Here is a 27,625-nt window from a genome sequence, read left to right as displayed (position 1 = left end):
GGATTTTGTATTATTTAATTGCTTGTTGCAAATCAGATTGTGATTTCAAGTATAGCAAAATCTTGATACAGTCAAGGTGTTAATTATATATGATGCAATTATGTACATCACAACATCAGAAAATGAGAATCATGGAACGGATCTGGAATGGAGTGAAGGACAGTTCGATCCGAAAATCATTGATGGGAAGAGGCTTGGCTGTCAGTGGCTGCTCCAAGAGGTCACACCTGCCAAAAGGAAACAGTAAATGTTAAGGTGCTGGATTCACAAGGCCCAGGGAGATTGCAGCATTGTTACTACTTGATGAACATAGCTTCCTGCACTAGAGCTGAGCTGTAGTGAATAAATGCCCCATCACCCAAAGACACAGAGTATGAAAGCCTGTCAATTTCACTTTATCAAGATGGGCTGTGGGTTCATACGTAGACCAACTGAAAGGGACGTGTTACAGACTCACAGCCTGTCTAATGTGGATGAGTTGAGATAATAATAGAGGCAGAACATTTGCTTCCAGCTGGATTCACTGCTCTGTAACTTAGCTTCAAAACTAACAGTTGGAGAGGATTCTGTTCAGAGCACTGGACATATTCATGTCTCACACATTCACTCCTGTAACAAGATGTTCTGGAATTTTTGTGGTTCCAATTAAGCATCAGCTTTCAGCAGATGTTTGCCTCTGACATTGATATTGCCAGTCTGTCAATTAAATAAAAAGGTGTTGTGCCATCTTGTTCTCAGATTGACTGCTGCAATTCCTACACTGGGTCATTCTGAAGTTATTAAACAGCCTACATTGATGGATATGATCCATGATTCTTGCTTACAACAAGAGCAGGACCAATAAGCACCAGTTCAACCATTTCATAAGACCAGGGCTGATCTGACGAACACACATTCAGCCCAGCCCCCAGCAACCTATCACCCCCTTGCTAATCTACCTACCTCTGCCTTAGGAATATGCAAAGATTTTTCTTCCGCTGACCATGGTATGAGAGTTCCAAACAGCCAACATTTGGAAAAATATCTGTTTAAATGGGCAACCTTTGGGTGACCTCTGGTTTTAAATTCTCCCACAAGAAGAAACATCCTCTCCACATCCACCCTGTTAAGAGCCCTCTGGACTGGAATGTTTCAATCAAGTCACATCCCACTCTAAGCTGCAGCAGATACAAGGCTGGCCTGTTGAACCTCTCTTCCTGCCCATTCTAGATACTCCAGTAAACCCCAGAACTACTTCCCACACATCTACATCCTTCCTTAAGTACAAAGCCTAATAATGCAGAGTATTCCAGCTGAGGTCTCTATATAAAGGTAGGGAAGTTATCCTTCGCTTGTGTTCAATTTATCTTGCAATAAAGATAGCACTGTTAGCTTTCCTAATTACGTGCTGTACCTGCATACTACATTTGTAAATCCTGCTCTGCATCACCCAGATCCCTTTTCCACTCACCATTCGGATAAAGTTTTCCCTTTTTCCTGCCAAAATGGACAATTTCCAATCCTCCCACATTAGGTTCCACTTGTCAGATCTTTGCCCACTCATTTAATGCATCTCTATCACTTTGAGCTGCCCTGCCCCGCCCCCTCTTCACAGTTTCCTATCCTTGTGTCACAAGCAAATTTATCGACCTTCAGTGCCTTTATCCAAATTGTAAAATATTGGGACGCCAGCACTAATCCCTGTGGCACACCACTTGTTACATTTTGCCAACCAAAGAAAGACCCACCTGTGTCTCCTCTGGTTGCTGTTAGCCAACATGTTACCGGAGCTTTCCCACAATAACCTTTGATCTAAGTGCAGTACTGGGGCTTGTTTACTGACAAAATGTCCACTATCACACTGATAGCCACTTACCAGATTGCTTGTTTAACAGGCAGTGAAGTGTGCAACCAAGTGTCTACCGTGCTGCCATGTGACTCATACAGTCGGATCACCAGAGCGTTGTCCCTGTCTTCAGCCTATCAGTGATGAACATTAAGGATCAGTTCACAAAATATTTGCCTTCCTCTTATGCAGCAAGAATTCACTTCAATGAGTCATGTTCCCTTTGCAAGGTTCAAAGCATCCATTATATTTCACCTACAGATCTTACAGCCACACAGCATTAACAGCAGCCACAGAGACATCCCCCAGATGAAAGATCTGGCCACCTCAAAGGGCAATTTGTAAAACTGAATTGTTCATGGCTGTTAAATCACCAGCAAAGCCACATTTATTACCTGTGAACTACGGGCCATTCAGAGGGAGTTAATCACGAACAACATTGCTTTGAGTTTGAATCAAATATGTTCAGACTCAGTAATAGCAGCAGATTTCCTCACCTGAAGGAGCCTGATGAGTTTTTACAACAATCCAGCAGTTTCATGGTCACTATTCCTCCTCTAGCTTGGTGTTCCACACTTAATTTGTTACTTTAATTTACATTTCCTGTCTGGCACAGAAGGGTAGAAACGCGCGCCTGTGGTTAAGTTATTGGACTAATATCCAATGCACTGTCAAACCTACAAATGAGTTACTGATTGAAGCAGTGATACCTACGAGGCTTTATTGCAAATTACAGAAATATTATTGCCCTATATGATCAACTGATCCCTCTGGCTCTCTCCCCATCACCTGCCAGCTTTCTCCAACTCTTCCCTCCACCTTTTTATTCTGCCCATCTCCCCTCTTTCATGCCAGATGAAGGGTCTCGACCTGAAATGTCAACTGTCCACTTCCCTCCACAGATGCTGCCCGACCCGCTGAGTTCCTCCAGCGCCTTGTGTGTTGCTCTCTGGTACTCTCACCTGTTTAATTGTCTCTAGAACGACAGCAGGAGACTGGATGGAAAAGGCACTCCAGGAGCTGGAAGTGCTTACGCTGGGTTCAGCAGGTACGATGTGCAAGGGGTAGTTGATGTTGTAGGCAAACTGGACCACATTGGCCTCTTGGAACGAACCTGCAGGGAAACCCAGCACAGGCGCTCAGGACAAGGACCACAGCTGACTCGAGTAGGACTAGAGGAGAAACACCAGCAATGCTGCACTTGGTTAAAACCCATCACGTTAGCCATTCAACTCCAGTTCACAACATAAACCAGCATTACTAGCCCAGTGATAGGAGAGGTGACCGTTGGGAGTAGGTCATGGGAGCAGAGGCAGCTACATTTAGCCACACACTACGTTACCAAATGGAGACTGTGGGACTTGACCACTTTCCTGTGGTTGCTGCAGAAGCAGAAAGTGTTGTAGAGGGCTCCCCTTATCAGCCCAAAAGGAATCCTGAACACTAGGATTCACCATACAGGACCGAGGACAAGTGGTCAGTTATCTGGTAAACATCACGGGATGGTTCAGAACTGTCCATAAACTGATTGAATAGCCACATGATGCCTCGTTGTTAACTTGGTTGGATATGTAATGTGTGAGCAATTACGATTGTGATAGGTTTTAGCTCATCAGGACAGGTTCGAGAACATGCATGAAAATGCGTGATTTTATTTGTTGGATGGAGAAGCTGCTTGAGACATTTAGCTTCACCTCCCACTGGTGAAAAACAATAAACCTCTGATGACTGAAACAGACCTGCGTGTCAAGTGATTCTTTAATCATTCGATTTCCCGCTAACAGCACAGACCCTACTCGCTAATCCAGACCCTCTCCAGAGAGTGTACCCACTTCTTGTCTGGTGGCCACTTACCTAGAACGCATCTGATACCTCTCTATAAATGGATTGCACTTATATCCAAAAGATTAGCTAAATAATTTTCTATAACCTTGTGACCTTGCTGTGCAGAGAGATGTGTTTTCCTACATAACAGTCACAGCAGTTCACTGTGATTTGAAGCTGTGTTCAGGACCCCGACACAAGTCAGTCTTCCCCTCACTGCAGCCCTGGAATTCAATAGTGTGATAGTGACATTTTATATAACATCTGTATATTTCTCAGTGACAAGTCACCTTTCTCCCCCTAATATTTACCTGTGTGGGGCATGATGGCGTATGTGAACTGATGCTGGCCCATATCCGCTGTGGCATCCGGGGATTTTGGCGATCTTAAACTGCAAACAAAGACAGAACTGTCAGGATGGCTGCTGTGCTGGGACCTGAATGAAGTTAGCAAATGTCTGCCATCTGCCCAACTTCTACATCACTGCCAGAATCTGGTGGCTCTACAAACAGTGCCGGCCCCACTGGCTACCCCCACGGGCTCAGCGCTGGGACCCCATGGGTGCAGTGCGTGTAACTCCATGCTGTCCGAACCCTGCAGGGGAGGGGTTACTGCAAGTTAGAGAAATCGATGTTGAGGCCATCAAGTTGGAGACCAAGTCTTAGGATCTCCCTAAGCACTAAACCAGGCCTACTGTGTCAGCATATCTTTGGTATGTCACCACTGTTGCAAATTTCTACAGATATATGATGGAGAGCATTTTGATGGTTGCATCATCACCTGGTATGGAGGCTCCAATGTGCAGGATCAAAAGATGCTGCAGAGGGTTGTAGACTCAGCCAGCTCCATCACGGGCACAACCCTCTCCACCATCAAGGACATCTTCAAGAGCCATTGCTTCAAGAAGGCAGCATCCATCATTAAGGACCCTCACCATCCAGGACATGCCCTCTTCATGTTACTACCATTGGGGAGGAGGTACAGGAGCCTGAAGACCCACACTCAATATTTTAGGAACAGGATTTTCCCTTCCACCATCAGATTTCTGAATGGTCCATGAACACTACCTTGTTATTCCTCTTTTGCATTATTTTTGTGACTTATGTCTTTTAATTTTTATTTTATGTGTAATTTTTATGTCTATGTCTTGCACTGTACTACTGCTGCAAAATGACAAGTTTCACAACATATGTCAGTGATAAACCTGATTCTGATTCATATCTCCTACTGGTCAATCACAGCCCACAGCTGGTGACAGCAATGGAGGAGTCAATGAGAAGACGGGACGTAAGTCTGCTATGGTAACACGAAGATAATATTAATTTATTGTGTCTTTCGGACAGTGCAAATGGACCACTGTTGGATTTGAGTCTGATACTGAAACATCTGGCTGGACCTCAAACTGACTGCTCCCACATCACTGAGCCGAGATTCCTTTAATGGGCGATACAGTGGCCCTGTAAGTGCTCTAAGGAAGAGCTAGAAGCTTAGTTACTCAGATAGGCTTAAGGAACTGATCTGTTCCTTCTGGGACGATTAGACACGCGATCGTGTTAGAGGGTTCTAATGAAAGAGCTGACATTGTATTCTGAGATTACTTCAGCTGGACAGATTGCGGAAGATCGTGATCTTACACTGTGCAGGAACAGGAAGAGCCAGGTCAGTCAGTTATTTTTCCCCCAGAGAGTCATGGGCCCCTCTAACACAGTCAACGCTCAGCTCTCTGCTTGCCTTCATGCTCGACTGGTTCTCGGCTGAGTCAGAGATCGAATCACACAGGCAAGCTTGCTCCATGTGATGTCAACCATGAGGATGTGAGAGAGATGTTCCCCGGGGCATCATCCCCTCACCGGCCCCAGAATTTGCTGCGTCATTTCCTCCCCTGGGAGTACAGGACTGTGGGGAGCTGGGAACTGCGGAGATGTGCAGAGATGCTGCCTTGAATCCTTGTGATTAGTACAAGAGGGTGGCTCGCTCATCCGTTTCAGTTAAGAATCGATCACATTGCTGGTCCTGTTCCTTTTATTTTCACTTACACGTCAGGACATTTAGTGCCCACTTCCTAACAGCCCTTGAAGGTGGCAGCAAGAGACGTGGTGATAATACTCCCACAGTGCTGTTGGATGGAGAGCTTGGGGTTTATGGTGAAGGACAGGATAAGTATTCCCAAGGTGGGATAGTATACAACCTGCAGGGTGGGGTTTCCACGTGTCAAAGATAGGGGGAAGAGGGGAGTCCAAAACTAGAGGGCATAGGTTTAAAGTGAGAGGGGAAAGATTTAAAAGGGGACCTGAGGGTGGTGGGTGTATGGAACGAGCTGCCAGAGGAAGTGGTTGGGGCAGGTACAATTTTGACATTTAAAAGGCATTTGGACAGGTGCAGGGATAGGGAAGGTTCAGAGGGATATGGGCCAAATGGAACTGGCTCAGTTAGGCAACTTGGTTAGCACGGATGAGTTGGGCCGAAGGGCCTGTTTCCGTGCTGTATAACTCCATGACTCTATAGACCCCGTCTTTCTTGGTGGCAGGAAGTGCAGTCCGAGAGGTGCTGTGGACTTTATGAATGGTGGACACTGTGGCTACATTGAGCTGGTGAAGATCGGGATGTGGTTAGCACCACACAAGGGGCAGACAGGACAAGAGCAGCAGATTCCCTTCAGATGTGTGAACCAAATGGATTTCCAGTAGTTTCATAGTAACAGCTCCTTCTTAAAAAAAGTTACGTTATTTAATTAGTTGCCACCATGGGATTTGAACCCATGTCTCTAGATGTTCCAAGTCTCCAGACCATCAGTTCAGTAATTTAATTACCAATTCACCACTCCCCAAATGATGCTCTAGCCACTGTGAATTTGCACTTGACAAGGCAGCAAGTCTTTCCTTCCAGACATTTTCATCCGTTTAATGTTGTTGTTAATCGGCACAGTAGTGTAGCGGTTAGCGTAACGCTTTACAGCGCCAGCGACCCAGGTTCAATTCCGGCCACTGTCTGTAAGGAGTTTGTATGTTGTTTCCTGCGTGGGTTTCCTCCGGGTGCTCCGGTTTCCTCCCACACTCCAAAGACACACGGGTTAGGAAGTTGTGGGCGTGCTATGTTGGCGCCGGAAGTGTGGCGACACTTGCGGGCTGCCCCCAGAACACTCTACGCAAAAGATGCATTTCACTGTGTGTTTCGATGTACATGTGACTAATAAAGAAATCTGCTCTCATCTACCTCGTCCACTGGCAGAAGTTTGAATCTTCAGATTTTTCTAGCTGCACCTCTGAGTGCTCTCTCAAACCTCGGTTACTCCCGCAGTAACTAACCCAAGGCTCTTGATGGTTTCAGGGTCATTTTGCTTGGCCCTGAAATTCAATGAGCCAAGCCCTGGGTTCCCAACAGACCATCCAAAAACCTGTTGTCTTGTTCTCTTACTAAAGTAGAGATCACAGAGCTCGCTGCACTGGCCAAGGTGGGCAAAGATCTTGTGATCATCAGAAAATTGTGTTAAATTTAGATCATGCCTTATTCACATCATCAGCCCCAAACTCTCCCAAATGATCCAAGCTGCATTACCTCCTAACACTGGTTCAGTGGCTAAAACAAACAAGAAACAGAGTGAATAAAACTCCCCAAAACTTTTATTAGCTGGTTTTGGGGCAGTGAAGTATGCCAACTATAAACAAGTTAGCCCTTCATAAACATGACTAAACTCAGAAGGTCCATAAGATATCTTTATTAGTCACATGTACATCAAAACACACAGTGAAATGCACATTTTGCGCAGAGTGTTCTGGGGGCAGCCCACAAGTGTCGCCACGCTTCCGGTGCCAACATAGCATGCCCACAACTGCCTAACCCGTACATCTTTGGAACGTGGGAGGAAACCGGAGCATGTGGAGGAAACCCACACAAACACACCATAAACCACCGTACCAACCCTTATCATTTCCTTCCACATGGGTTAAGTTCAGAGAGCCTTACAACCCAATCATCTTGCAACGTAAAAACATTTTATTAGATCCCATGACTTAACTGTGAATATTTACTTGAGTAGGTATATTTATAGGTTGTACTGTCATCATCACCTTGGTGGTGATAGATCTGTTTTTCACCGAGTACTTACAGGGATAGGGTCATTATGTTTTGATGCACAGAATATCCATACTTGCAGTCATTGAGCAATGCGACACCAAAACCGTGCTCCGACAGATCAGCCCACTTGTGTCCCCAGACCTAGGAAACAAAGTAAAGTCATTTTCTACTGCAATCCCATCCCACTAAAATGAAGCTTCTCTCTTCTAAAAAAAGAAAATTTAAAAAAACTGCAGATGCTGGAAAGCCGAAATAAAAACAGAAAATGCTGGAAACACTCAGCAGGTCAGGCAGCATCTCAGAATCAGGTTTATTATCACTGACATATGTCGTGAAATTTGCCATTTTGCAGCAGCAGTACAGTGCAAGACAAAGAAATAAAAATTACTGCAAGTTACAGAAATAAATAAATAATACGAAAGAGAGAGCATGTGCGGAGAGTTAACATTTCAGGTCTGAGACCTTTTTAGGACTGGAGTACCTAAAGTTATGTAGCTTGACATCAGATCTTGCTTGATAATTCTTTGGGGTTGTTTTGCTCCATTAGGGGTTCTTTATAAATGCAGGTTGTTACAATGGCCTACTCTTAAGTAAAAAAAAGTATTTTTAGTTCCAAGCAGTTGAGGCATCATTGTGAAAAGTGGCCCCAACTGTGAGAGAACGACATAACTGTAGCTACGGTCATAAACCCAGGATGCATCAGTGAGCCTGTCAGTTGAGTTGAGCTCATGCTAATTTACACTGGCACATCAATGATTCCTCCCAAAGGATGACATTAGGTCTCACTGGGTCAATGTAGATGTCTTGGAAAAAAAGAGGTAGGATTGACGATGAGAAACTGTCAGCTCCAGTAATAATGCACAAGCACCAAGCTTAAAACAGAATATGATCCTGTTCATTTCCATGTAGCCTCCATGTACTGACCAACTACTGGGCATTTATTATCTGGAGTTCTACAAGTTGACATGATTGAGGGAGGAGAAAATAATTCAGCAAAACATTTGAGATGCGTCTGACTGAGTAATGCAGCTCACGTCCAGAATAGTTAGGAAACTAAGTGCAGGAGAAAGAAATGAGGCGCCTCCACACACATCAACCTAGCAAACTTTCAAACGTTGACAGAGTGCTTCAACTGAGCTGACAGCCCAAAGGCCCGAACCATAAACACGATGCATGAAAACCATTAACCAAGTTACACGATGAAGCACACCTACCTCCCACCATTTTCTCCAGAGGGGGCAAAATGCATGTAGATCAGGAGTGGATTTGGACATTTCTGATAGTTTCAGGATGTAATGCTTTTTAGCCAGTGTTTAACACCTCTCCCCCCTCTGTCAAAAAATATTATACAGTTTGAAACTCTCAGCATTTTGGAGCCTACAGCAGCTTTATCTTTCCCATCAAAAATAATTGCACGTAATTTATAATGCTGAAGTGCAGATCACAGACCAACTTTGTAGAGATCAGTCTCTTCCAAAGGGATTGCAACTCATGCACAATATGATAACTTATGAACTGAAACCTTTTAAAACGTGAACAGCCGCTAGCATCGAGCCAGAATAGAGTGGGAGAGCAGACTGTTCTAGTAAGCCCAAGGAAGGTCAGCAGGGACCATGGGAAATTGTAAACTGTGCACACAACATCTATAAATACTTTAAGAACAAATGAACTATGACAGAAACAATTAGGGTTCTCTTTAACTACCTTGAAGAAAAGGTGCTGGGGTGGGGGGGCGGGGTGGGGTGATGTGGTGTGTTAAGAGTGAAGAAATGCTTCAGATACACAGCTAAACAACTCGAAAGCAACATGCTGCTGCTGTTGGAAACTAGAAGTAAAACTGAAACTGGAAATACTCGGGAGGCCAGGCAGTGTCCGCAAAGAGCTGAAGGAGCACCGACCTAAGAAGTTAACTGTTCCTCTCTCCCTGCAGATTCTAGGGGGAGGTGATGGAAATGCGGGGAGAATTTTAAAAAATGGGATTAGTGTAAATGGGTGGTTATGGTCAGCACGGACTTGGTGGGCTGAAGGGCCTCCTTCAGTACTCTGACTCCATGGATGATGCCTCAGCTACTGAGTATTTCCAGGAAGTGAAAAAAAAATCCAAAAATAAAACTGCAGATGATGCAATTCTGAAATAAAGACAGAAAGTGCTGTAAATACTCAGCAGGTCAGGCAGCATCTGAGAGAAGAGAAACAGAGTCAAAGTTTCAGGTCATGGAACTGGGAACTTGGTCAGAACTGGGAAGAAGAGAATAGAAACTTGTTAAGCTGCAGGGAGGGTGGGGAAGGGGAGCGTCTCTGATAGGGTAAAACTGGGCTGACCGAAGGGATAAGCTGTGAACAGGGTGATCTGGTCAATAGGAGCAGTTAGAGAGTGAGAGCGTAGACAAAAGAATGTAGGAGTGTGAAAGGCAGAGCAGGTAGATGTGCCCGGCAGGTTAGGCTGGGCACGTCCTCCACTCCCGGAGGGGAAAAAGGGAAAACAAACCAGCTGAGCAGGTATCACAGATGGATGACGGATGCCGACAGAGACATCAAATTACCTGAAGTTGTAGCATGTAATATTAAATCCACAAGATTGCAGCGTGTCCAGAAAGAAAATGAGATGCAGATACTCAAACTTGCATTGGGCCTCACTGTGACAGTGCAGGAGGCCACAGACCGATAAGTCAGAGTGGGAGTGGGACGGAGAATTAAAGTGGCAGGGAACGGGAAGCCCAGGGTCGCCGCTACAGACTAAACGCAGGTGTCCTCAAAATGGTCACACAACCTCAATTCCAAAGCCTAACCAATTTTTTGGGCTCAATTTTCTCTTCTGTTCTATTGTGAGGTATGTGCTGTTCCAGCATAATGCAGTTCCATCAAATTGGTACCTCAAAACGTGCCCAGTCCCACGAAGTGTTGCGGTGTGTCGGTCGCTGAAGATGTCCAAACTGGATTTCATAGGTGGCATTGGCACTGTGCACCGTTGTGGGGAACTCCACCTTCAGAAACTTGTGTGCTTCATGCCATTCAACCTACACACAATACATATACTACTGTTTAGTACAAAGGGTCACAAAGCGTACAACATGGAGAAGAAAGCTCTTGATTCCCCAAATCTGCTCACCTCAGTTTTAAACTTAACGTAGGGGCTGCAAGCATCCAGTATGATTTCTTGGCGAATTCTGCTGGTCTCACTGATACGGATGGAGTGCCTTATACTTCCCCTGACCCCACCTGGGCACACGATCTCCAGAGGTTGCAGCACTTGGGAGATAGGTTTCCTAATGAGCAAAGAAACATTACATTGCCAGTAGAGAATGCAGACTCCACGTTCCATTGTACCAAGGATCGATACAAGCGAAGTTCAAACTAAGGCATTTTCACAGTATTGGTTCCCACCCAACAGTAATACATTGACCTGTGAATAAGTAAAACATGGCTTCCAGAGATGACAGCACACACAATGCAGATTATTGAGGGAGTGCAGCACCACTACAGGTGCTGACTTTTAGGGTGAGACAGCAAAACTAGGGTCTACTTGTCCTCCCAGCTGAGAGTAAAATACCCCCTCGCATGATATGAAGGACTGGACAGGTCTCTAAACATTGATCACCAGAAGGATTATCTGGACATTATCATCTTATTGTTTACAGGTCACTGCTGTGCAAAACATTAGCGGCAAGTTTTACACATTCCAACCGAGGAAGCATGTCACAAGTACTTCACTATTTGTAAAGAGCTCTGAGGTATCCTAGGACTGTGAAAGGCAGTGTAGAAACCCTCCCTTTTTCTTTTCGGAGGGGACTGCATCAATTGTTAGGCTACAGAGTGACGGTGGATTGGCTTTTTGGATGTTAGTCAGAGTGTTTGTTCTGTGATGGCCCTTGCAAAAGTACCTGGAAGGGGAAAGTTTCAAATCTGACCTTAAGTATTTGGTTTATTTGGTCAATATTACCACTTCTATGGAGTGAAAGTGAGAGCTAGTGACAGAAGCACAACAGCTCTGAGAACAGTACGATTTTTATCTGCAACAGGTACAAGAGAGTGGTGATGATGATCTGGCAGCTGAGGACGCGATGTGGAGAATCCAGTACAACAACTGAGACAAGTGCCGAACCTTCATACATCAGGGAAAATGCAGACCGTTCTAGATTATGGACAAACTATTACATTTTGATCTGGTTAGATGACACCATCTTATCATAATCAAATACATCTGCAATTATTGTTTTGTTTTTTTTCCATTTAATCAATGTAACTGAATCACAGGTGACCAAATGTGAGCTGGAAGAATTTAGGACTAAATTATGATGTAACTGGGTTCAGCCAATGCAACAAATAACCCAGAACTCTGGGAAGGGGCAGAAATTGGACAGCGGGGGTGAAATAAACATTTCTTCCTCAACGTGCCATTGCTGCCTCAATGATAGAAAGTTTTCTCTTAAGGGAAATTATTTAACGTTGTAACAATAGAGCACAAGAACATTTTAAATGACTCTCAGCAAATCACTAATAATAGAGGGAATTTTCTTGATGTACCTTCAGTAGTCGGGGCAACGCAGTGACACTACAGAAGGTGGTGGTGCTGCTATCTCACAGCTTCAGCAACGCTGGTTCAATCCTGACCTCTGGTGCCATCAGCGTGGAGTTTGCATATTCTCCCTGTGATTGTGTGGGTTTCCTCCCACATCCTAAAAGTGTGAGGGTTAATTGGCTACTGTAAGTTGCCCCTGGTGTAGGTGGCTGGTGGGGTAATCAGGTACGGCTGGGTAGTGTTAAAGGTTGTGCGAGAGAGAACAGGTTGCAGGGAAATAAATGGGGGAGAGGAATTACTTCAGGAGGCAGAATGGACTGAGTATCCTCCTTCGATGTTGTAAGGAAATATAAGACGTACAATATTTGTTTAGAGCTATGGAGCAATCAACCAGAAATATTGCTCTGACAGAAAGTTCCTAATTGCCAAAGAAACCTGGAGAGAAAGTAGAAATGAGAAACAGTCCCCTGAGAGTCAGACTGAGATTTACCAGATTTTCATGATTCCCTTTAAGGACATTGTTGCCCAGCTCACCACTCACGTCACCTCACAGCTCGTTGCAGAATAACATGCACAATAGTTTTGCCAGCTTTGGTACATAACTTCTCCTTGGTATGCGAAAGAAATGCACGATCGATACAAATTAATGTAGGTCGTCAGGGTTATTTTACCTTGTCTCCAGGTGATAGTCCATAACGTCCCATGCATCCCAATACAATGGAATGTCATCAAATAGCACCAACTGGTTGCCATAGCTGCCCTCAGGAAGAGTTTCCCTGGAAATGAAACACAATAATCTTGATGGACTTGGATGATGAGCACCACATATTCATGATCACAAAACTAGATTAGAACAAGGAATGGGGGGTGGCCGGAAAATAGATACAGATGTTGTCTTTAATACTTCGCCAATCTCATTCAACAGAGGAGGGCTGGACAAAGACATCAAGTGCAGTTTCTCAGCGAGAAGGAATCCCAACCCTCATTGTTCTTGCACGCCTCCACCCCAGCTCTAACCTCTCCAATGAAAACACTCAACAAGTCAAATAGCATCTGTGGAGAGCAAAACAGAGTTAACATTTTATGTAGACATAAGAGACTGCAAATGCTGGAATCTGGAGCAACAACTGCTGAAAGAACTTGAGCTCTGAGTTCTAATGTGGGCTTTCGACCCAAACATCAACAGTTCCTTTCCTCCCACGAATGTTGCTCTTCCAGCAGATTGTTTGTTAACTTTTTATGCTGAAGATTCTTTCACAGAACATTACCTCTGTTTCCCATTTCCATCTGGTGAGTGTTTTTAGCATTTTCTGATATTATTTGATTTCCAACATCCGCAATTATTTTTGATTTCCATCTCCTAGATCCCTTCCTAATTTCCCCAGACTATCTGATTCCCACCAATTAGCTGCATTGCCATCCTATTGTGAGAAAAGTCTCTCTGAAGTTACAAACGACATACTCTGCAACTGTGAGCCTGGTGAATTCACCCTCCCCTATCCACCCGAAACGTTGACCGCCTGCTTTTCTCCACGGATGCTGCCTGGCCTGCTGAGTTCCTCCAGCATCATCGTGTTTTTCATCTAGATTCCAGCATCTGCAGTCCTTTGTTTCTCCCCTATGATGCCCAGGCATCAGTCCAGCCCATGGAGATGAGGGGAAAGTTCTAACACGTGATTTAGAAGCAGAGTTGTTTTGTCTCTGTGGCAACGTCATTGAAACTGGCAAGAATCTTACTGGGCTTGACGAAGGAGATGTAGTAATGTTGTCTTTGGCTGGGGTGTTTAGAAGCAGGACTTAGTTTCAAATAGGGGTTGGCCGGAGATGAACCGAGAGAGTGAAGAACCGAGAGAGTGAAGAACCCTTGGAATTCACCACCCAAAAGATCTGTGGAGGGTCAGTCACTGAGTACATTTGAGACAGAGGTCGCTAGGTTTGTGGACGTTATGAGAATCAAGGGATATGGGGTTAGTGAAGGAAAGTGACAGACAGGTAGAAGATCAGCCACGATTTTACTGAATGGTGCAATAGTCAAGAGGGGCCTACTAACTGCATCCGTTACTTAAAGCAATCTTTTTTTTAGTCTGAGTTATTCAAAAGCATGAGGTTGGTTACTGAACAGTATGATTTTTAAAATTTTTTCATGAAAATCACAGGTGGTTTTCCTTCATTCTTCCAAATGCTGAATATTTTAAACTACCTGACTGATGATTTATTAAATATTCTGATAGTATAGCGACCAATTCTTTACTTACTGTACTTTACAAATGAATAAATGTGGTAAGAACAAATGACCACCGCCTGCAACATTGTTTTAGAAATGAACATGGCTTATTTCATCAGTCGATAGTTAAACAATCACGACCTGCTAGAAGTTTTATTTCCTGAGGATTTAAGATGCAAGTTCCCTGGTAAATTTTAGAAACTTTGTACGTGGTAGAAATTGCTTGCAGTTGCAACGTTTTATCATTTCAATTGTAGACACAAATTTTTTCTTCACAGTGGCTTATCACAATAATGATAAATCCCTGCGGAGTCCATCCTCAACTTAATGTGTCGTCTCTGGGGGGCATCTCTTCAGGGCAATTAGAACGAGATGTTACACATTCTCATTGCATTGACATGTTTCGTGCAGGATCTCTAATTTAATGTGTCTAGTTTCTATACTTGCATTCCCCATAATATTTAAAAATATCACTTTGAAACTATCCTTCCAGGTTAATCTGTATACTAATTAACAAAGAACAAATAGGAAGCTGCAGTTTATTAACATATTAAATCAGAATCTGTGTGTTGATCTGTATACAGCCCTGGACCAAGTTTCATTATTGAATGCAGCCTATGCTCGATGTTCCTTAAGCATTAATGTAAATGAAATATTTTTTGGCGGAAAATACCCATCGATTAAAACATCGATTTTACTACTTAATTGAGATTAACATTTCAAGTCCATAGGAGATCAGTGAAAATAACAACACAAGGATTTATTTCAGATCAAGACAATATTAAACTTGATGCTCATTATAAATGAAAGCCCTTCCCTGCATTCAGTGTACTATGCAAGGTTAAGATTATAATCAAGATGCAGACAGCCAGCTTGCTGAGCAATTTAATTCTTGACAGACTGAAGCCTCCAGAACCAATCTGTCATGGTGTGAGGGGCAGTGATGTTCATAGTGGCAGTAATTCAGTAAAATCACCATTGGTTTCCACTGTGGTGTTGTGGCATCTATAATACAACAGTTTTGTCAAAGGTCTCTACAGCAAAACTATCCACACATAAATATTTCACAAGTATGAGAGAGGATCTACTGAGACACAAGACTCCCCAAGGGACTGGCACAGTAAACATTGAGAGACTATTTCCTCACACAGCAGAATTCTTATAAATTTATAAATCCAGGGAGTATAGCCTCCGGATAAAGGTTCTGCCATTCATAACTGAGGTAGGAGAAATTTCTTTACTCTGAGGGTGAGCAGTCATTTCCACGCTGAGACTGCTAGACTTTAGGGATTTCTGGAATCAAGGAATGGGAGGGATGGTGAAACAATCTTGAGGAGATAGTGCGTACAATCTATTCCTGCTTCTAAATCTTTTGTTCTTGTGTCTGGAGCAATTCTGATGTGAGGGAGCATGCTGCAATTTCATAGAATGGCTAACAAGAGGGGACATAATTTTAAGGTGAATGGAGGAAGGTATAAGGGGGATGTCAGGAGTAAGCTTTTTTTTACACAGAGAGTGGTGGGTGTGTGGAACGCACTGCCGGCAGAGGTTGTGGGGGCAGATACATTAGGGACATTTAAGAGACTCTTAGATAGACACATGAATGATAGAAAAGTAGGGGGCTATGTGGGCGGAAAGGGTTAGATATATCTTAGAGCAGGATAAAACGTCAGCACAACATTGTGGGCCGAAGGGCCTGTACTGTGCTGTAGTGTTCTATGTTCTAATTTCCTCAGAGCACTAATGCCCTGACATAAACTTTTGGGAACTCTATGCTAAAGTGAAAGTGAAACCTATTTCAAACTAGGTTTAGAGAATAATGAAATTATTTCATTTAGACTCTATTTCCATAGTTAATATTTTGTAAGAAATAGATTACCTTTTGTAACGTAAATGTAAAAGTGATATCACACGGCCTAATGAATCAAATTCAACTCGGAGAATTCCATTCTCCATGGTTACGGAGCCACCTTCCTGCAACATGAACAAACATGTACAGAAGTAAACACAAAACACCCACAGGAAGTAGCGAGTCAGAGGGGAGAGGCACAAGGAGTGAGAGGACACAAGGAAGGGACACAGGGAGTGAGAAGAGGACAAAGCATGCGTGAAAACATGAGATGCAAGAGCACCAAGACTTTATACAAGAAATGGGATCAGGGGTAGCCCTCGAGCTTGTACAATCAAGGAGATCATGAACGATTTGATGGTTGGCCTCAGTTCCATTTCCCATCTGACCACATAACCCTCGATCCCCCTGTCGTCCAAAACTCCAGCTATCTCAATAGGCTTTAATATACTTAATGATCCAGCATCCAAAAGATTCATAACCGTAGAATGCAGCCCATCAGCTCCAGGGGATCCCTAAGTTTTTGGTTCCATAACCTTGCTTCTCTCGTGAATATGGTCATTTTAAGTTCCTTCCTTTCAAAGTGTGCACACGGATTTAGTGACGGAGATAAAGTATACTCGAGGAAGGCAAGGGGTGAGGGGGCTGTGGATAAGAGAAGTCTAGAGCGTCTCCACCCTGCACCATTGCCCTTCCCAAAGTGTGTCAAAAGGAAGTGGCATTGACAGGATGTGACCAGATGGATAAAAACCTGGAGTGGGTCACCATAAACCTGGGTAACCTTTGCTACTCTCCTCACATACAAGCACTTGCAATGAATTTATATCAAAGTCATAGTCAAATAGCGTGAAAACATCCCTTTGACACAGAGAGTCTACACCATCCACTCATTTGCACTAATCCTAAACTAATCCCATTTTAATCCTCCCTACATTCCATCAACTCCTCCCACATTCCACCAGTCACCAGGGGAAATTTACAGCAGCCAATTAACCTACAAACCTGTGTACCTTTGGGGGTGTGGAGGAAACCAAAGCACCCGGAGGAAAACAGCACAGTCATAGGAAGAATGTGAAAACTCTGCACAGGCAGCACTTGAGGCCAGCGTTGGACCCAGGTGGTTGGAGCTGTGAGGCAGCAACTCCAGCAGCTGTACCCCTGGGCTGTCCTCTCATGAGTTTACTCTCATTTTCTATCTTCTTTCCATCAACAGCCGTCCTTTGCTAGTTTATGAAACTCGCCCAATCCTTAGGCTTCCCACTGGCCTTCTTCCCCCCAAATCAAACATAATCCTTCCTCAGTTAATCATGGACAGAGCTTTTTTGAGGTCTTCATTCTCAATGGCATGCATCTTCGTTGAGGATAAAATATTTAAATATCTTACACTGCTTCCCTACCGCTATAACATTTAATTTCCAAATCCACTTTAGCCAACTCTCCTTTTGTACCCAAGTAGACGTCTTTTTTTTAAGTTTAAGAGATTGTGAGAGGGACAGAGTCATGCAGCATAGAAACAAGCCCTACCTCTCCATGCCTACCAACCTGCCCATCTAAGCAAGTCCCATTTGTCTGCATATTCCTCTCAACCTTTCCTATCCACGTATCTGTTCAAGTGTCTCTTAAATGCTGTTATTGTACCTGCCTCAACAACTTCCTCCGGCAGCTCATTCCACAAACACACCACCCTGTGCACAAAGAAGTTGCCCCTCAGGTCCCTTCTAAATCTTGTCCCTTCTAAATCTTGATTCTCTTTCCCTGGGTAAAAGATAATGTGAATTCACCCTATCTATGCCCCTCATGAATTAAAACACCTCTATAAGATCAACCCTTTGTCTCCTAAACTCAAGTTCTAGCCTGCCCAAACTCTCCTTACAACTCAGGCCCGAGTCCTGGTAACATCCTCATAAATCTTCTTCGCACTCTTTCCAGCCTAATGAGATCTTTCTTACATCAGGGTGACCAAAACTGTACACGATACTGTCAGTGCGGCCTCACCAACATCTTGTACAACTGCAACATAACGTCCCAAACTTAATAAGTACGCAAACTTGCTAACCATGCCTTGTACATTCTCATCTAAATCATTTATGTAACTGATGAACAACAATGATGAACAACCGATCCCTGTGGCACACCACTAGTCACTGGGGGGGGGAGGGGGGGGCAGTGAGAGGGATTCATGCAGTAACAGCAAGGGAAGTGAAAACAAAAGATAAAAAGAATCAGAGATCAGTAAGCAGAGGAACAATATAACCCTCAGAATAGGGACGAAAAGTTGAAATCAATAAAAGTTCAAGGAACAAATACGCAAGAGTACACACAGTGAAGAAAGCAAGTGAGAAAAAGGTCATAGCTGTTTATCGATAGAATAAAGTACCTTAACAAGTTATCTCATAATTACCTGTAAAGTGACAATAACTGGATGTGGTGGGACCAAAGGGCTGGTCACAGTAGCAAATCCTACACTGGGAACCTTTACCAAGGCTGCAAATGACATAGAATGTATATCTGGGTAACTGCAGTATCACAAAACCTCTGTCCCACTCACTCACACTTTAATACATTGCAATCAACTGCTTAACACAAATGTGAAAACACGACCATTCTGCGTCTTCCAAGCAGATCACTCGATTTGGAGCTTATGCATGTGGATAATTTCAGCTGAATCTAGACTGAAGGATCACTTTCTGGGATGCGAATACAGTCATAAACAACTGCTGGAATAGAGGCAATGAGAAAATGAGGTGGTAGGATAAGACGAAATGTTTGTGGACGTGAACACGATGGCGCATTTAATATTTGGATCTATGCCAGAATCAAGCTCAGAGGAGTGATTGATTCAGCAGAATGAGTCAGAGGAAATCAGTGGACTTGAGGTTAGGTTTGGGAGGTCAAATCTACTGCGTCAGCAGTGATGGGCAGGGACAAAGCCAACTGGAAGTGGAAAAGAAGTCCTAAGAAAATGAAGTGCCCTCCAGCCAGTGGACTGCCTCCCACACTCTCCTAATGGAAAACACTCCAGTCTGCTGTCAGGTAGCATGGGAAGGGAGAAACATAGTTAAAGTGCATGATTAGGGCCTCGGTGAGCTTAAAGGGACTGCAGGAAACATCACCCAATGAGTCAGATGCCGAATCATCAGTATTTCTGAACCATCAGCGGATTATCAGAGTTTTACTCTATTCTGAATTATTTCTATTTGTTCAGGTTTACAACCTTTTGAAGTAAACCAGTCATCCACAGTGTTTCACAAACTCTGCCTATAAAGTGCAGAATGAGCAGTTTCCCCATTGCAGCATGACACACTAGAATTTGGATGCATTGCAAATCGCAAATTAAATGCAGTAATTTCCTGCCACATTCTGTATTTAGAATGTACATTTCCAATCTGCAGACATGATGTTGTAGCACAGAAGCAAACTACATCTGGTTCGAACTCCAACACTACGTGTTTCAGCCAGAGATTTCAATTATTTGACAGTGAATAAAGAACAATAAAGAACTTGAATATTATAGCAATACAGCAAAACTCTGATAATCCTGCATTCTTGCACAGTTCAGGTTAAAAATTAAACAACCTGTCAAAACACTTGCTTTGTATAAAAGTTAAACAAAAAAAATCAGTCCGCAAAACCAGAAAGAATAAAAAGTCAGAGAAAAAAAAATTCAGAGAACATTCAATTTTTTAAAATTTTATTTACAGCGTGGTAACAGGCCCTTAAAGCCCAATGAGTCCATGCCGCCCATTTTAAACCCAAATTAACCTACCCGTACGTCTTTGCAATGTGGGAGGAAACCGGGGCACCCGGAGGAAGCCCACGCAGGCACAGGGAGAACGTACAAACTCCTTACAGACAGCAACGGGAATCGAACCCCGATCGCTGGTGCTGTAATAGCGTCGTGCTAACTGCTACACTACCGTGCCGCCACAGACTGACCAAAGTTGCACATGACTTGCACCTCTCAAATAAACTACAATCGTTTTTCAGCCAGTGTGTTTGTGCTTGTGTAAAGTTTAAATATTATTTCTGAATGCTAATCTTTATTATCATTGCAACAAACCTGTCCTGGAGAACTTTAAAGAAAAAATAAATACAGCCTTGCTTGGTTATGGAAAAGAAATTTTGAGAACTTCCAGTTGATTATCAGGAATTCTGGTTAAAAGCTGTACTTGCTAACAGTACCCGACATACTGGTTTGGAAAACTGGTATCATTAGTCATATTCACTGGTTTTTTAGAAATGACATCAATAAGGAGGCTAAGGTAAAAGAATGCATGTATAGGTATGGTTAAAGTTTATCCCCAATGATAAGCTGGCAAAGGCAGTGAGGGAGACAGACCAGAAAGCCCAGGTGCCACAAAACCAGCCTCTGGGCTTGGGAGAGGAATTATGAATCAGCACATCCATCCTCAAATCCACACTGTGTAACCTCCTCTGCTGGGAAACATGAGTGAACTGAATCAGGGTCTGCTGTGACGCTTCCCACTGTCAAAACTTCCAGTAGTGCTCACTGCCTACTTGGACAAGATTTAAAAGGGCAGCAGGACAACCAACAGCTGTTGAACTCTACTTGTTGTAACAAGTTAGTGTTCGAATACAAGTCTTGACCTGTAATTTACCACGTCCAGGATATTCTCTCTCAGTTGGGGGAAAATCTAGTCACAGGCTTCCTCAGATGCTACCTGATTTCCCTGCACGTTAATAAATCTCCAAAGTATGCAGCCATACCCTGCTAATGGAGGGTGACTGGATATGTTGCAAGGTACAGCTAGTCCTGCCAGGTATCCTCTACGATGTGGGGTTCCAGTCAAATCGAGCTGCAGCTGCAAAGATTTGAAGGTCTCCTTTGGTAATATGATCAATTTAACATGAAGTAGGATCAACCAAATCTTGATTAACACTCTGAAGGACAAATCTGTGCTTAACTGAAGCAGAGATTGCATCTTCTGAGACTCTAATGGATCCACTGCTACATACCCAAAACTTCTTCTCCCTCCAGTCGAGGCATTGAGATGACTTCAGTCCGTTCCCATGACAGGGTGTTTAGCACATGTATGTTTCTCCCAGTTTCCAGCACACATCCACCCAAGAGACACTGAATGGCCTCTTTAAGAAGTTCATCGCCATTGCTCTGGATTTCTGCAAACAATGAACAAAAGCAATAAGAAAATAAAGTGGCGGATTTTATTAACACAAGGAGAACGTTCATTCAATGAACACAAATCAGGTGCTGCATATGAATGGAAACCAATTAGACAAGAGTTTCCTCCCCTCTGCTGATTCATGACCTCACAAAAGCTGTATCCTCAGTTCTTGCCAACAAAAGTCACAAGAAAGCAACTCAAACTCCATGGGAAGTCTGATTTCAAGTGACATATTGGTGATCAATTAACAATCACAGCTGGAAGTCAAATATGACATAGATAAACAACTGAAACGATCAAACTCTTCTCTTGGTTCAGCGTCAAGTATCAGTGAAAATGTCCTTCTAAATTAAAGGGTCTATATAAATGCAAGTTAGCAATGCAGTATATTATTTCACATATGCTGTCAACAGCCATTTCACCTCTGTGCCTTCGCTCACAGTCCCACTCCACCTTTGTGAGGGTTGCCTTCTTAAGGAAATGCATTTATATCAGATCACAACTTCTGGTCCTAAAACACTTGACAGCCAATGAAGTATTTATGAAATGAAGCCAGTGTGGTAATGTAGAATACTGGACAGCCAACTTTGTACAGTGAGTTCCCAGAAGTAGCAACAAGGCAATGATTGGATAACCTGTTTAGATATTGATTGAGGGAATGAATGTTCACCAGGATTAGAACATAGAACAGTACAGCACAGAACAGGCCCTTTGGCCCAAAATGTTGTGCCAACATAGCTAATCCCTCCCTGCAGAATGCCCATATCCCTCTCATTCATGTGCCCATCCACGCCCCTCTTAAAAGCCCCCAAGGAGTCTGCCTCCATCAACCCTATCAGGCAACACATTTCAGGCCTCCACCACTCTCTGAGTAAAACACTTACCCCTCATGTCTCTTCTGAAACTACCCCCCTCACTTTATATGAATGCCCTCTGGTATTGGATAGCTCAATAATGGGAAAAAGATATTGCTTATCCACCCTATCTATGCCCCTCAATTTTATACACTTCCAACAGATCACCCCTCAGCCTCTGCTGCTCCAGAGAAAAGAGCTCAAGTTTGTCCAGCCTCTCTTGATAGCACATGGCCTCTAATCCAGACAGCATCTTAGTAAACCTCCTCTGCACCCTCTCTAAAGCCTTGACATCCTTCCTATATAGTGAGGTGACCAGAAATGCACACAATACTCTAAATACGGCCTAACCAGAGTTCTATTGAGATGCATCATAACTTCTTGACTCCTAGATTCTGGAGATAACCCCTATGCTGCCCTGCAAGATAGTATTTGAATTTTGTGTTCAAATCTCTGGAATGGGATTTGAACTCATGACCTTCTGACTCAGAGGCAGAAGGTCTGTCGAATAAGGCACACATGATTAACATCCATTCATGGATAATCTGCAATTTTTCCACTAGATGACTAAAGCCATTGTATTTAGCCACACCACAAATTCAACACCCATGCCTCAAATCCCATCCCTGTTGCTGTGTCAAGGTAAACCAAAATGTTCTCAGTCTCAGAATCTTATTCCACACCAAATCTTCAATAAAATGTTATAATATTAAACCTTGCTTGTTTTAAAAAAAATAATGCGCAGGGACCATAATTCTAAGCCTTGCCAGTGTGAATGAGTTAATTACAGAAAGCTTTGAGCCAAAATGGAACCGCAAGGAATGAGGCACGCAAACACATCACGGCTCTCAGCTTCCACACAAATAACAGGTCGAGGTCAGTTCAGCAGCAGAGATTTGGGTATACATCCACTTACTGGCAAGTGTTTTAATCTAAGTGTATGGATCAAAGTAGAATGTGATTATTTTTTATTTTAGCGGAGAAAACACTCACTTTCAGCCACTGGAAGAATCAGAAGATTATTTTCACCAATTTATATGACATAAAATTTGTTGTTTTGCGGCAGCAGTACAGTGCAAAGACATAAAATTACTATAAGTTACAAAAATAAATAACTAGTGCAAAAAAAGGGAATAACAAAGTAGCGTTCATAGACCATTCAGAAATCTGAGGGCAGAGGGGAAGATACTGTTCCTAAATTGTTGAGTAAGAGGTTGTATAGACTGACTTAAGAAAGACTTCCCATTTGCAAATGTGGTTTAACAAATGGCTCAAGGAAAGTTGAATCAAATAGTTCCAAATGACCAGATTTGCTTTGAGACAATATTTCACATCAGGTGCCCATTTGATGAACATCAGTGAATTGTAAAATGTATTAGACTAGAGGCACATAGAGAAGACAATGTCAGATCATCATTTCAACACAACAACGTTTACTAGGTAGTGGCGGAGGAGGTTTCTGTGACTGGAGGTCTGTAAACAGTATGTTTCATGGGGATCAGTGCTGGGACCTGTTTTGTAATATTTGTATATAAATGATTTGGTTGAAAATGTAGATGGTCTGATTAGTAAGTTTGCAGATGATGACAGTGACGAAGGTTGTCGAAGGATACAGCAGGACATAGATCAGTTGGAAACTTAGGCTAAGAAGTGGCCGATGGAGTTTAATATGGACAAGTGTGAGGCGCTGCATTTTGGGAGGTTAAATAAAAGACGAAAGTATACAGTAAATGGCAGGACCCTTGGGAACATTGGCGTACAAAAGGATCTTGGGGTGCAAGTCCATAGCTCCCTGCAAGCGGCAACACGTGGATAAAGTGGCAAGAGTTGTTGGGAACATGAGGAGAAGAAAATGGGATTGGTGTAAATGGGTGTTTGATGGTCGGTATGTATTCAGTGGGCTAAAGGGCCTGTTTTCTTGCTCTGTAATGCTAAATGTTTATATATATAGTTACAAAGATACATAATGGTATTAAATAATTAATCAAATAAGAATTTGTAATTATGGAAACAATCACAATAGAAATAGGATATATTCCTGTAAATAACTAAAAATGGAAGGATTGCTGTTAGTAAGTAGAATCAGGCAAATCTATAACATACAAGATGAGACATGCCTTACCTTCATAGTACTTTACAGCATCTTCCACTACAGACTGAATACAGGTGCCAGGCAGTACATCATGGAACTGATTAAGAAGCAACAGTCTGTGAAATGTGATCACTTATTTCAAATACACAGAACTGGCCCAACTAGTTTACACACCAATGTTTATTATACACAGGACCTCCTCCCAATTCTCCTAAACATTTCTTTTCCATCCATTTATCCCTCAAGCATTTATTTATTCATCTTAAGTTCTGGGAGGGCACCAGAAAACTGGAAAACCACAGACGTGAGGGAAGGGAGGCACAAGGTGGTAAACTATAGACCTGTCAGCTTAAAATCTGTTGGGAAAATGATAGAGTCTATAATCAAGGAAGAAATAATGAGTCATTTAGAGAAGCTTAATGCAATCAAGTTGACCTTATGAAAGGAAAATCATGTTTGTAACATACTCACAGAACAGCAGCAAGTAACAAACAGGGTCAATAGAGGAGATCCTGTAGATGTAATGTATTTAGATTTTCAGAAGGTATTCAATAAGGTGCCAGCTCATGGTATTGAGGGAAGCGGGTTAACATGGATTGAAGACTAGTTATCACACAGGATATATTTGGAATAAACGGGTCCTTTTCACACTGGAAAGATGTAACTAGTGGAGTGTCCCTAGGTTAAATTCTTGGCCCTCAATTATTTACTGACCATAATTATGACTATTTAACGATTTGAAGGAGAGAGCCAGAGTGTAGGGCATCCAAGTGAGATGACGACACAAAAATGGATGAATTCACGTTAATGCTGCAATGAGGTTGAGTAAGATGGAGGTTAATGTAGAAAAGCTGTATTCTTTGGCATGAAGAAGAATTAAGGGTGATCTTATGGTGATATAAGATCTTAAGGGGCATGCCTGGGTAGATGTTGAGATGTTTCCACTAGTGGGAGAATCCTGAACCAGGGCACATAGTCTAAAATGATCACTCCTTCATCTTGTAGCTGAGGTGCATCAGAATTTCTCTCACAGAGGACAATAAATTGCTAGAATTCTCTATCCCAGAGTTTTGTGGAGGCCAGATCACTGGAAGTATTTAAAAAGGATATGGATAATATTTTGAAAGAGAGGGGAATTGAGAGCTCTGGGGAACTGGCACAGAAGAGATAAGACCAGGGGTAGACATGATCACAGGATGAGGTAGGCTTGAGAGCCCTGGTGGCCTACTCTTGCTCCCATATTCTTGCAGAAACTTATCAGGTTTACTGATGTCCTTTAGGGGAAGAAATCCTCCACCCTAAGCTGCTCTGGCCAATGTCACTCCAGACTCGCCAATGGGGACGGAGCCTTCTGAAATGGCCTAAGGGGAGCTTGGAGTGCCAGGGTTGCCAGCCCTGTCCACATTGCATGCATGAACAAAATAACTCATATGATTCACTTGGGAAAATTAAACAGATAGAAAAGCACAATTTCCAACACGAACCCCAAGCATTAAGCAGAACTTTGACCACGTGTGGGATTCATAGTGCAATGTCACCTACACAATCCTGGCACTCTGAATGTGATTGGCTCTTGTCAATTATTAGAAAGTCTCCTCCTATTAGTCCTCGCATATACCAGGAGAGCAGCTGATTTGCCGCCAGGTTAATTGTCCATTCTATATGGAAACTAGGATCTTGACATCTCCTCTTCAACATACTTAGTGCCAGAGAAGCTGTCTGCCATTTGATCAACACAACATGCCACTCGTAAACGCACACTCCAACAGAGTGGCAGGCTTGTGTGATTTGCCACATGACATTCTACCTGATGTTCAAGCCTAGCTGCAGAAATTAAAGGGGTTGTAAGTATTTCATCACAGTCCTTAATGTCAAGCTACAAAAAGCCCAAGCGAGAGGCAAGAACTCAACTCCCAAGCATCTTAACTTAGAAGTTAATGTGGTGTCGAGAAATCTAAAAAGAGATTAGTATTAACACTCAAATGAAATCTCATGAAATAACTGTTACCTCCACAGTTGTTGCAGTTGGGAACTTGGATATTGGAAGCCATCTTTCTGGACTGCAGCCAGGCTACTCACAATTTCAATACTACGGAGGATACATTCACATTTACGGTTGCCTTTTTTAATCTAAAGAAAGTGAAAAAGACTTTAAGGAGGAAAATGAATACAGCAATGGAAAAGATTTCTATAGCCCAAAAAGCCATTTTGAAGTGAGATCAATGGACAAAAATAAATAAACAACTTCAGCTACGGAGGTAAATTGTTAGCCAGGACACTAGAATTTCTATTATGCAGTAGGGCTAATAACACAATGGGACTTTTTACACAGACAGACAAAACCACAGTCTGATATCGCAATAGAATTGTTCCAGTTTCATTCTTGAATGGCGCCAGTGCTCCTATTCACACTTCCTTAGCTTCACTGTTCTGCCTCTAATCCATCCTCTCACCCAGGTTCACCACATTTCTTCTGCCTCCTTTCCTTGCAACTTCTCCTGTAACCCATCATTCCTCCTTAGGCCTGCTAATCTTCCACTACTACATGCTTGCATTCCCCTTTGAGTAAACCACCAGCTTCTTTCAGTAGCTGCACTGGGATTTTCTGAAGGTTGCATGTTGCATCAGTCACTGCCTTGTTACGAATAGCAATGCCAGTATTTTGGTACAATTCTAAAATATAACAATGAACATATGAAAGCAATCCTCCTATGTGCATTCAATGCAATTATATTTATCATTCAGCATCAAAATGTGTTGTGTAGCAAATCTTCAAATTTGGATACAAATAAAGACGATTGGCTTGGTGTGCATAATTGGTTAAAAAAGTGTCTGGAATATAGCAATTTTGCTGGAGGTGAAATTACACCCAAGTTTCCACTCAAACCATTAGCATAAACCCAAACATTAAAGTTGCCCAAAACGCAGGGCAATAATGCAATGTTATTCATCATAATCAATATTTGACTAGAACAGGGCTAAATTCATCTCATTGGCTGTAAAATTACTTCAGGATGCTCTGTGGTTGTGAAAGGCACTATATACACGGAAGTCTCTCGAGATGACTGAATTTAAACTGATTACATGTTCAAGGAATTGCTACAGATCAATAAACAGGTAAAGTGGTGATTCAGCTGAGGGCTGGAAGAGATTGTGTAGCAAGGGCAAATTAATTGACTGAATATGAACCAATTTAAATCCACTTAAAATAATTTTAGCA

At 42.8% G+C, this 27,625-nt stretch overlaps 1 protein-coding gene across 2 annotated transcripts in view; it reads right to left on the bottom strand.

The window, feature by feature from the left end:
* Window positions 1-27,625, bottom strand: part of man2c1 (mannosidase, alpha, class 2C, member 1) — a 69,748-nt gene continuing 42,123 nt past the window's right edge. The window contains exons 14-26 of one of the 2 annotated variants that reach the window (XM_052042719.1): window positions 26,414-26,535; window positions 24,436-24,521; window positions 21,293-21,454; window positions 18,717-18,799; window positions 16,346-16,440; window positions 12,914-13,018; window positions 10,833-10,989; window positions 10,597-10,740; window positions 7,755-7,864; window positions 3,961-4,040; window positions 2,788-2,939; window positions 1,856-1,959; window positions 1-227 (exon numbers count right to left, since the gene is read on the bottom strand). In XM_052042719.1, the coding sequence (XP_051898679.1) occupies window positions 116-227; window positions 1,856-1,959; window positions 2,788-2,939; window positions 3,961-4,040; window positions 7,755-7,864; window positions 10,597-10,740; window positions 10,833-10,989; window positions 12,914-13,018; window positions 16,346-16,440; window positions 18,717-18,799; window positions 21,293-21,454; window positions 24,436-24,521; window positions 26,414-26,535 (1,512 nt within the window). In that variant the 3' untranslated portion in view covers window positions 1-115. Of the gene's footprint in view, window positions 228-1,855; window positions 1,960-2,787; window positions 2,940-3,960; window positions 4,041-7,754; window positions 7,865-10,596; window positions 10,741-10,832; window positions 10,990-12,913; window positions 13,019-16,345; window positions 16,441-18,716; window positions 18,800-21,292; window positions 21,455-24,435; window positions 24,522-26,413; window positions 26,536-27,625 lie in introns of those variants that run through there. The other variant, XM_052042718.1, reaches the window with a different exon arrangement.

Source organism: Pristis pectinata, chromosome 32 (assembly GCF_009764475.1).
Source record: "Pristis pectinata isolate sPriPec2 chromosome 32, sPriPec2.1.pri, whole genome shotgun sequence".
Classification (NCBI taxonomy): domain Eukaryota; kingdom Metazoa; phylum Chordata; class Chondrichthyes; order Rhinopristiformes; family Pristidae; genus Pristis; species Pristis pectinata.
This window is presented reverse-complemented; position numbering and strand designations above follow the sequence as displayed.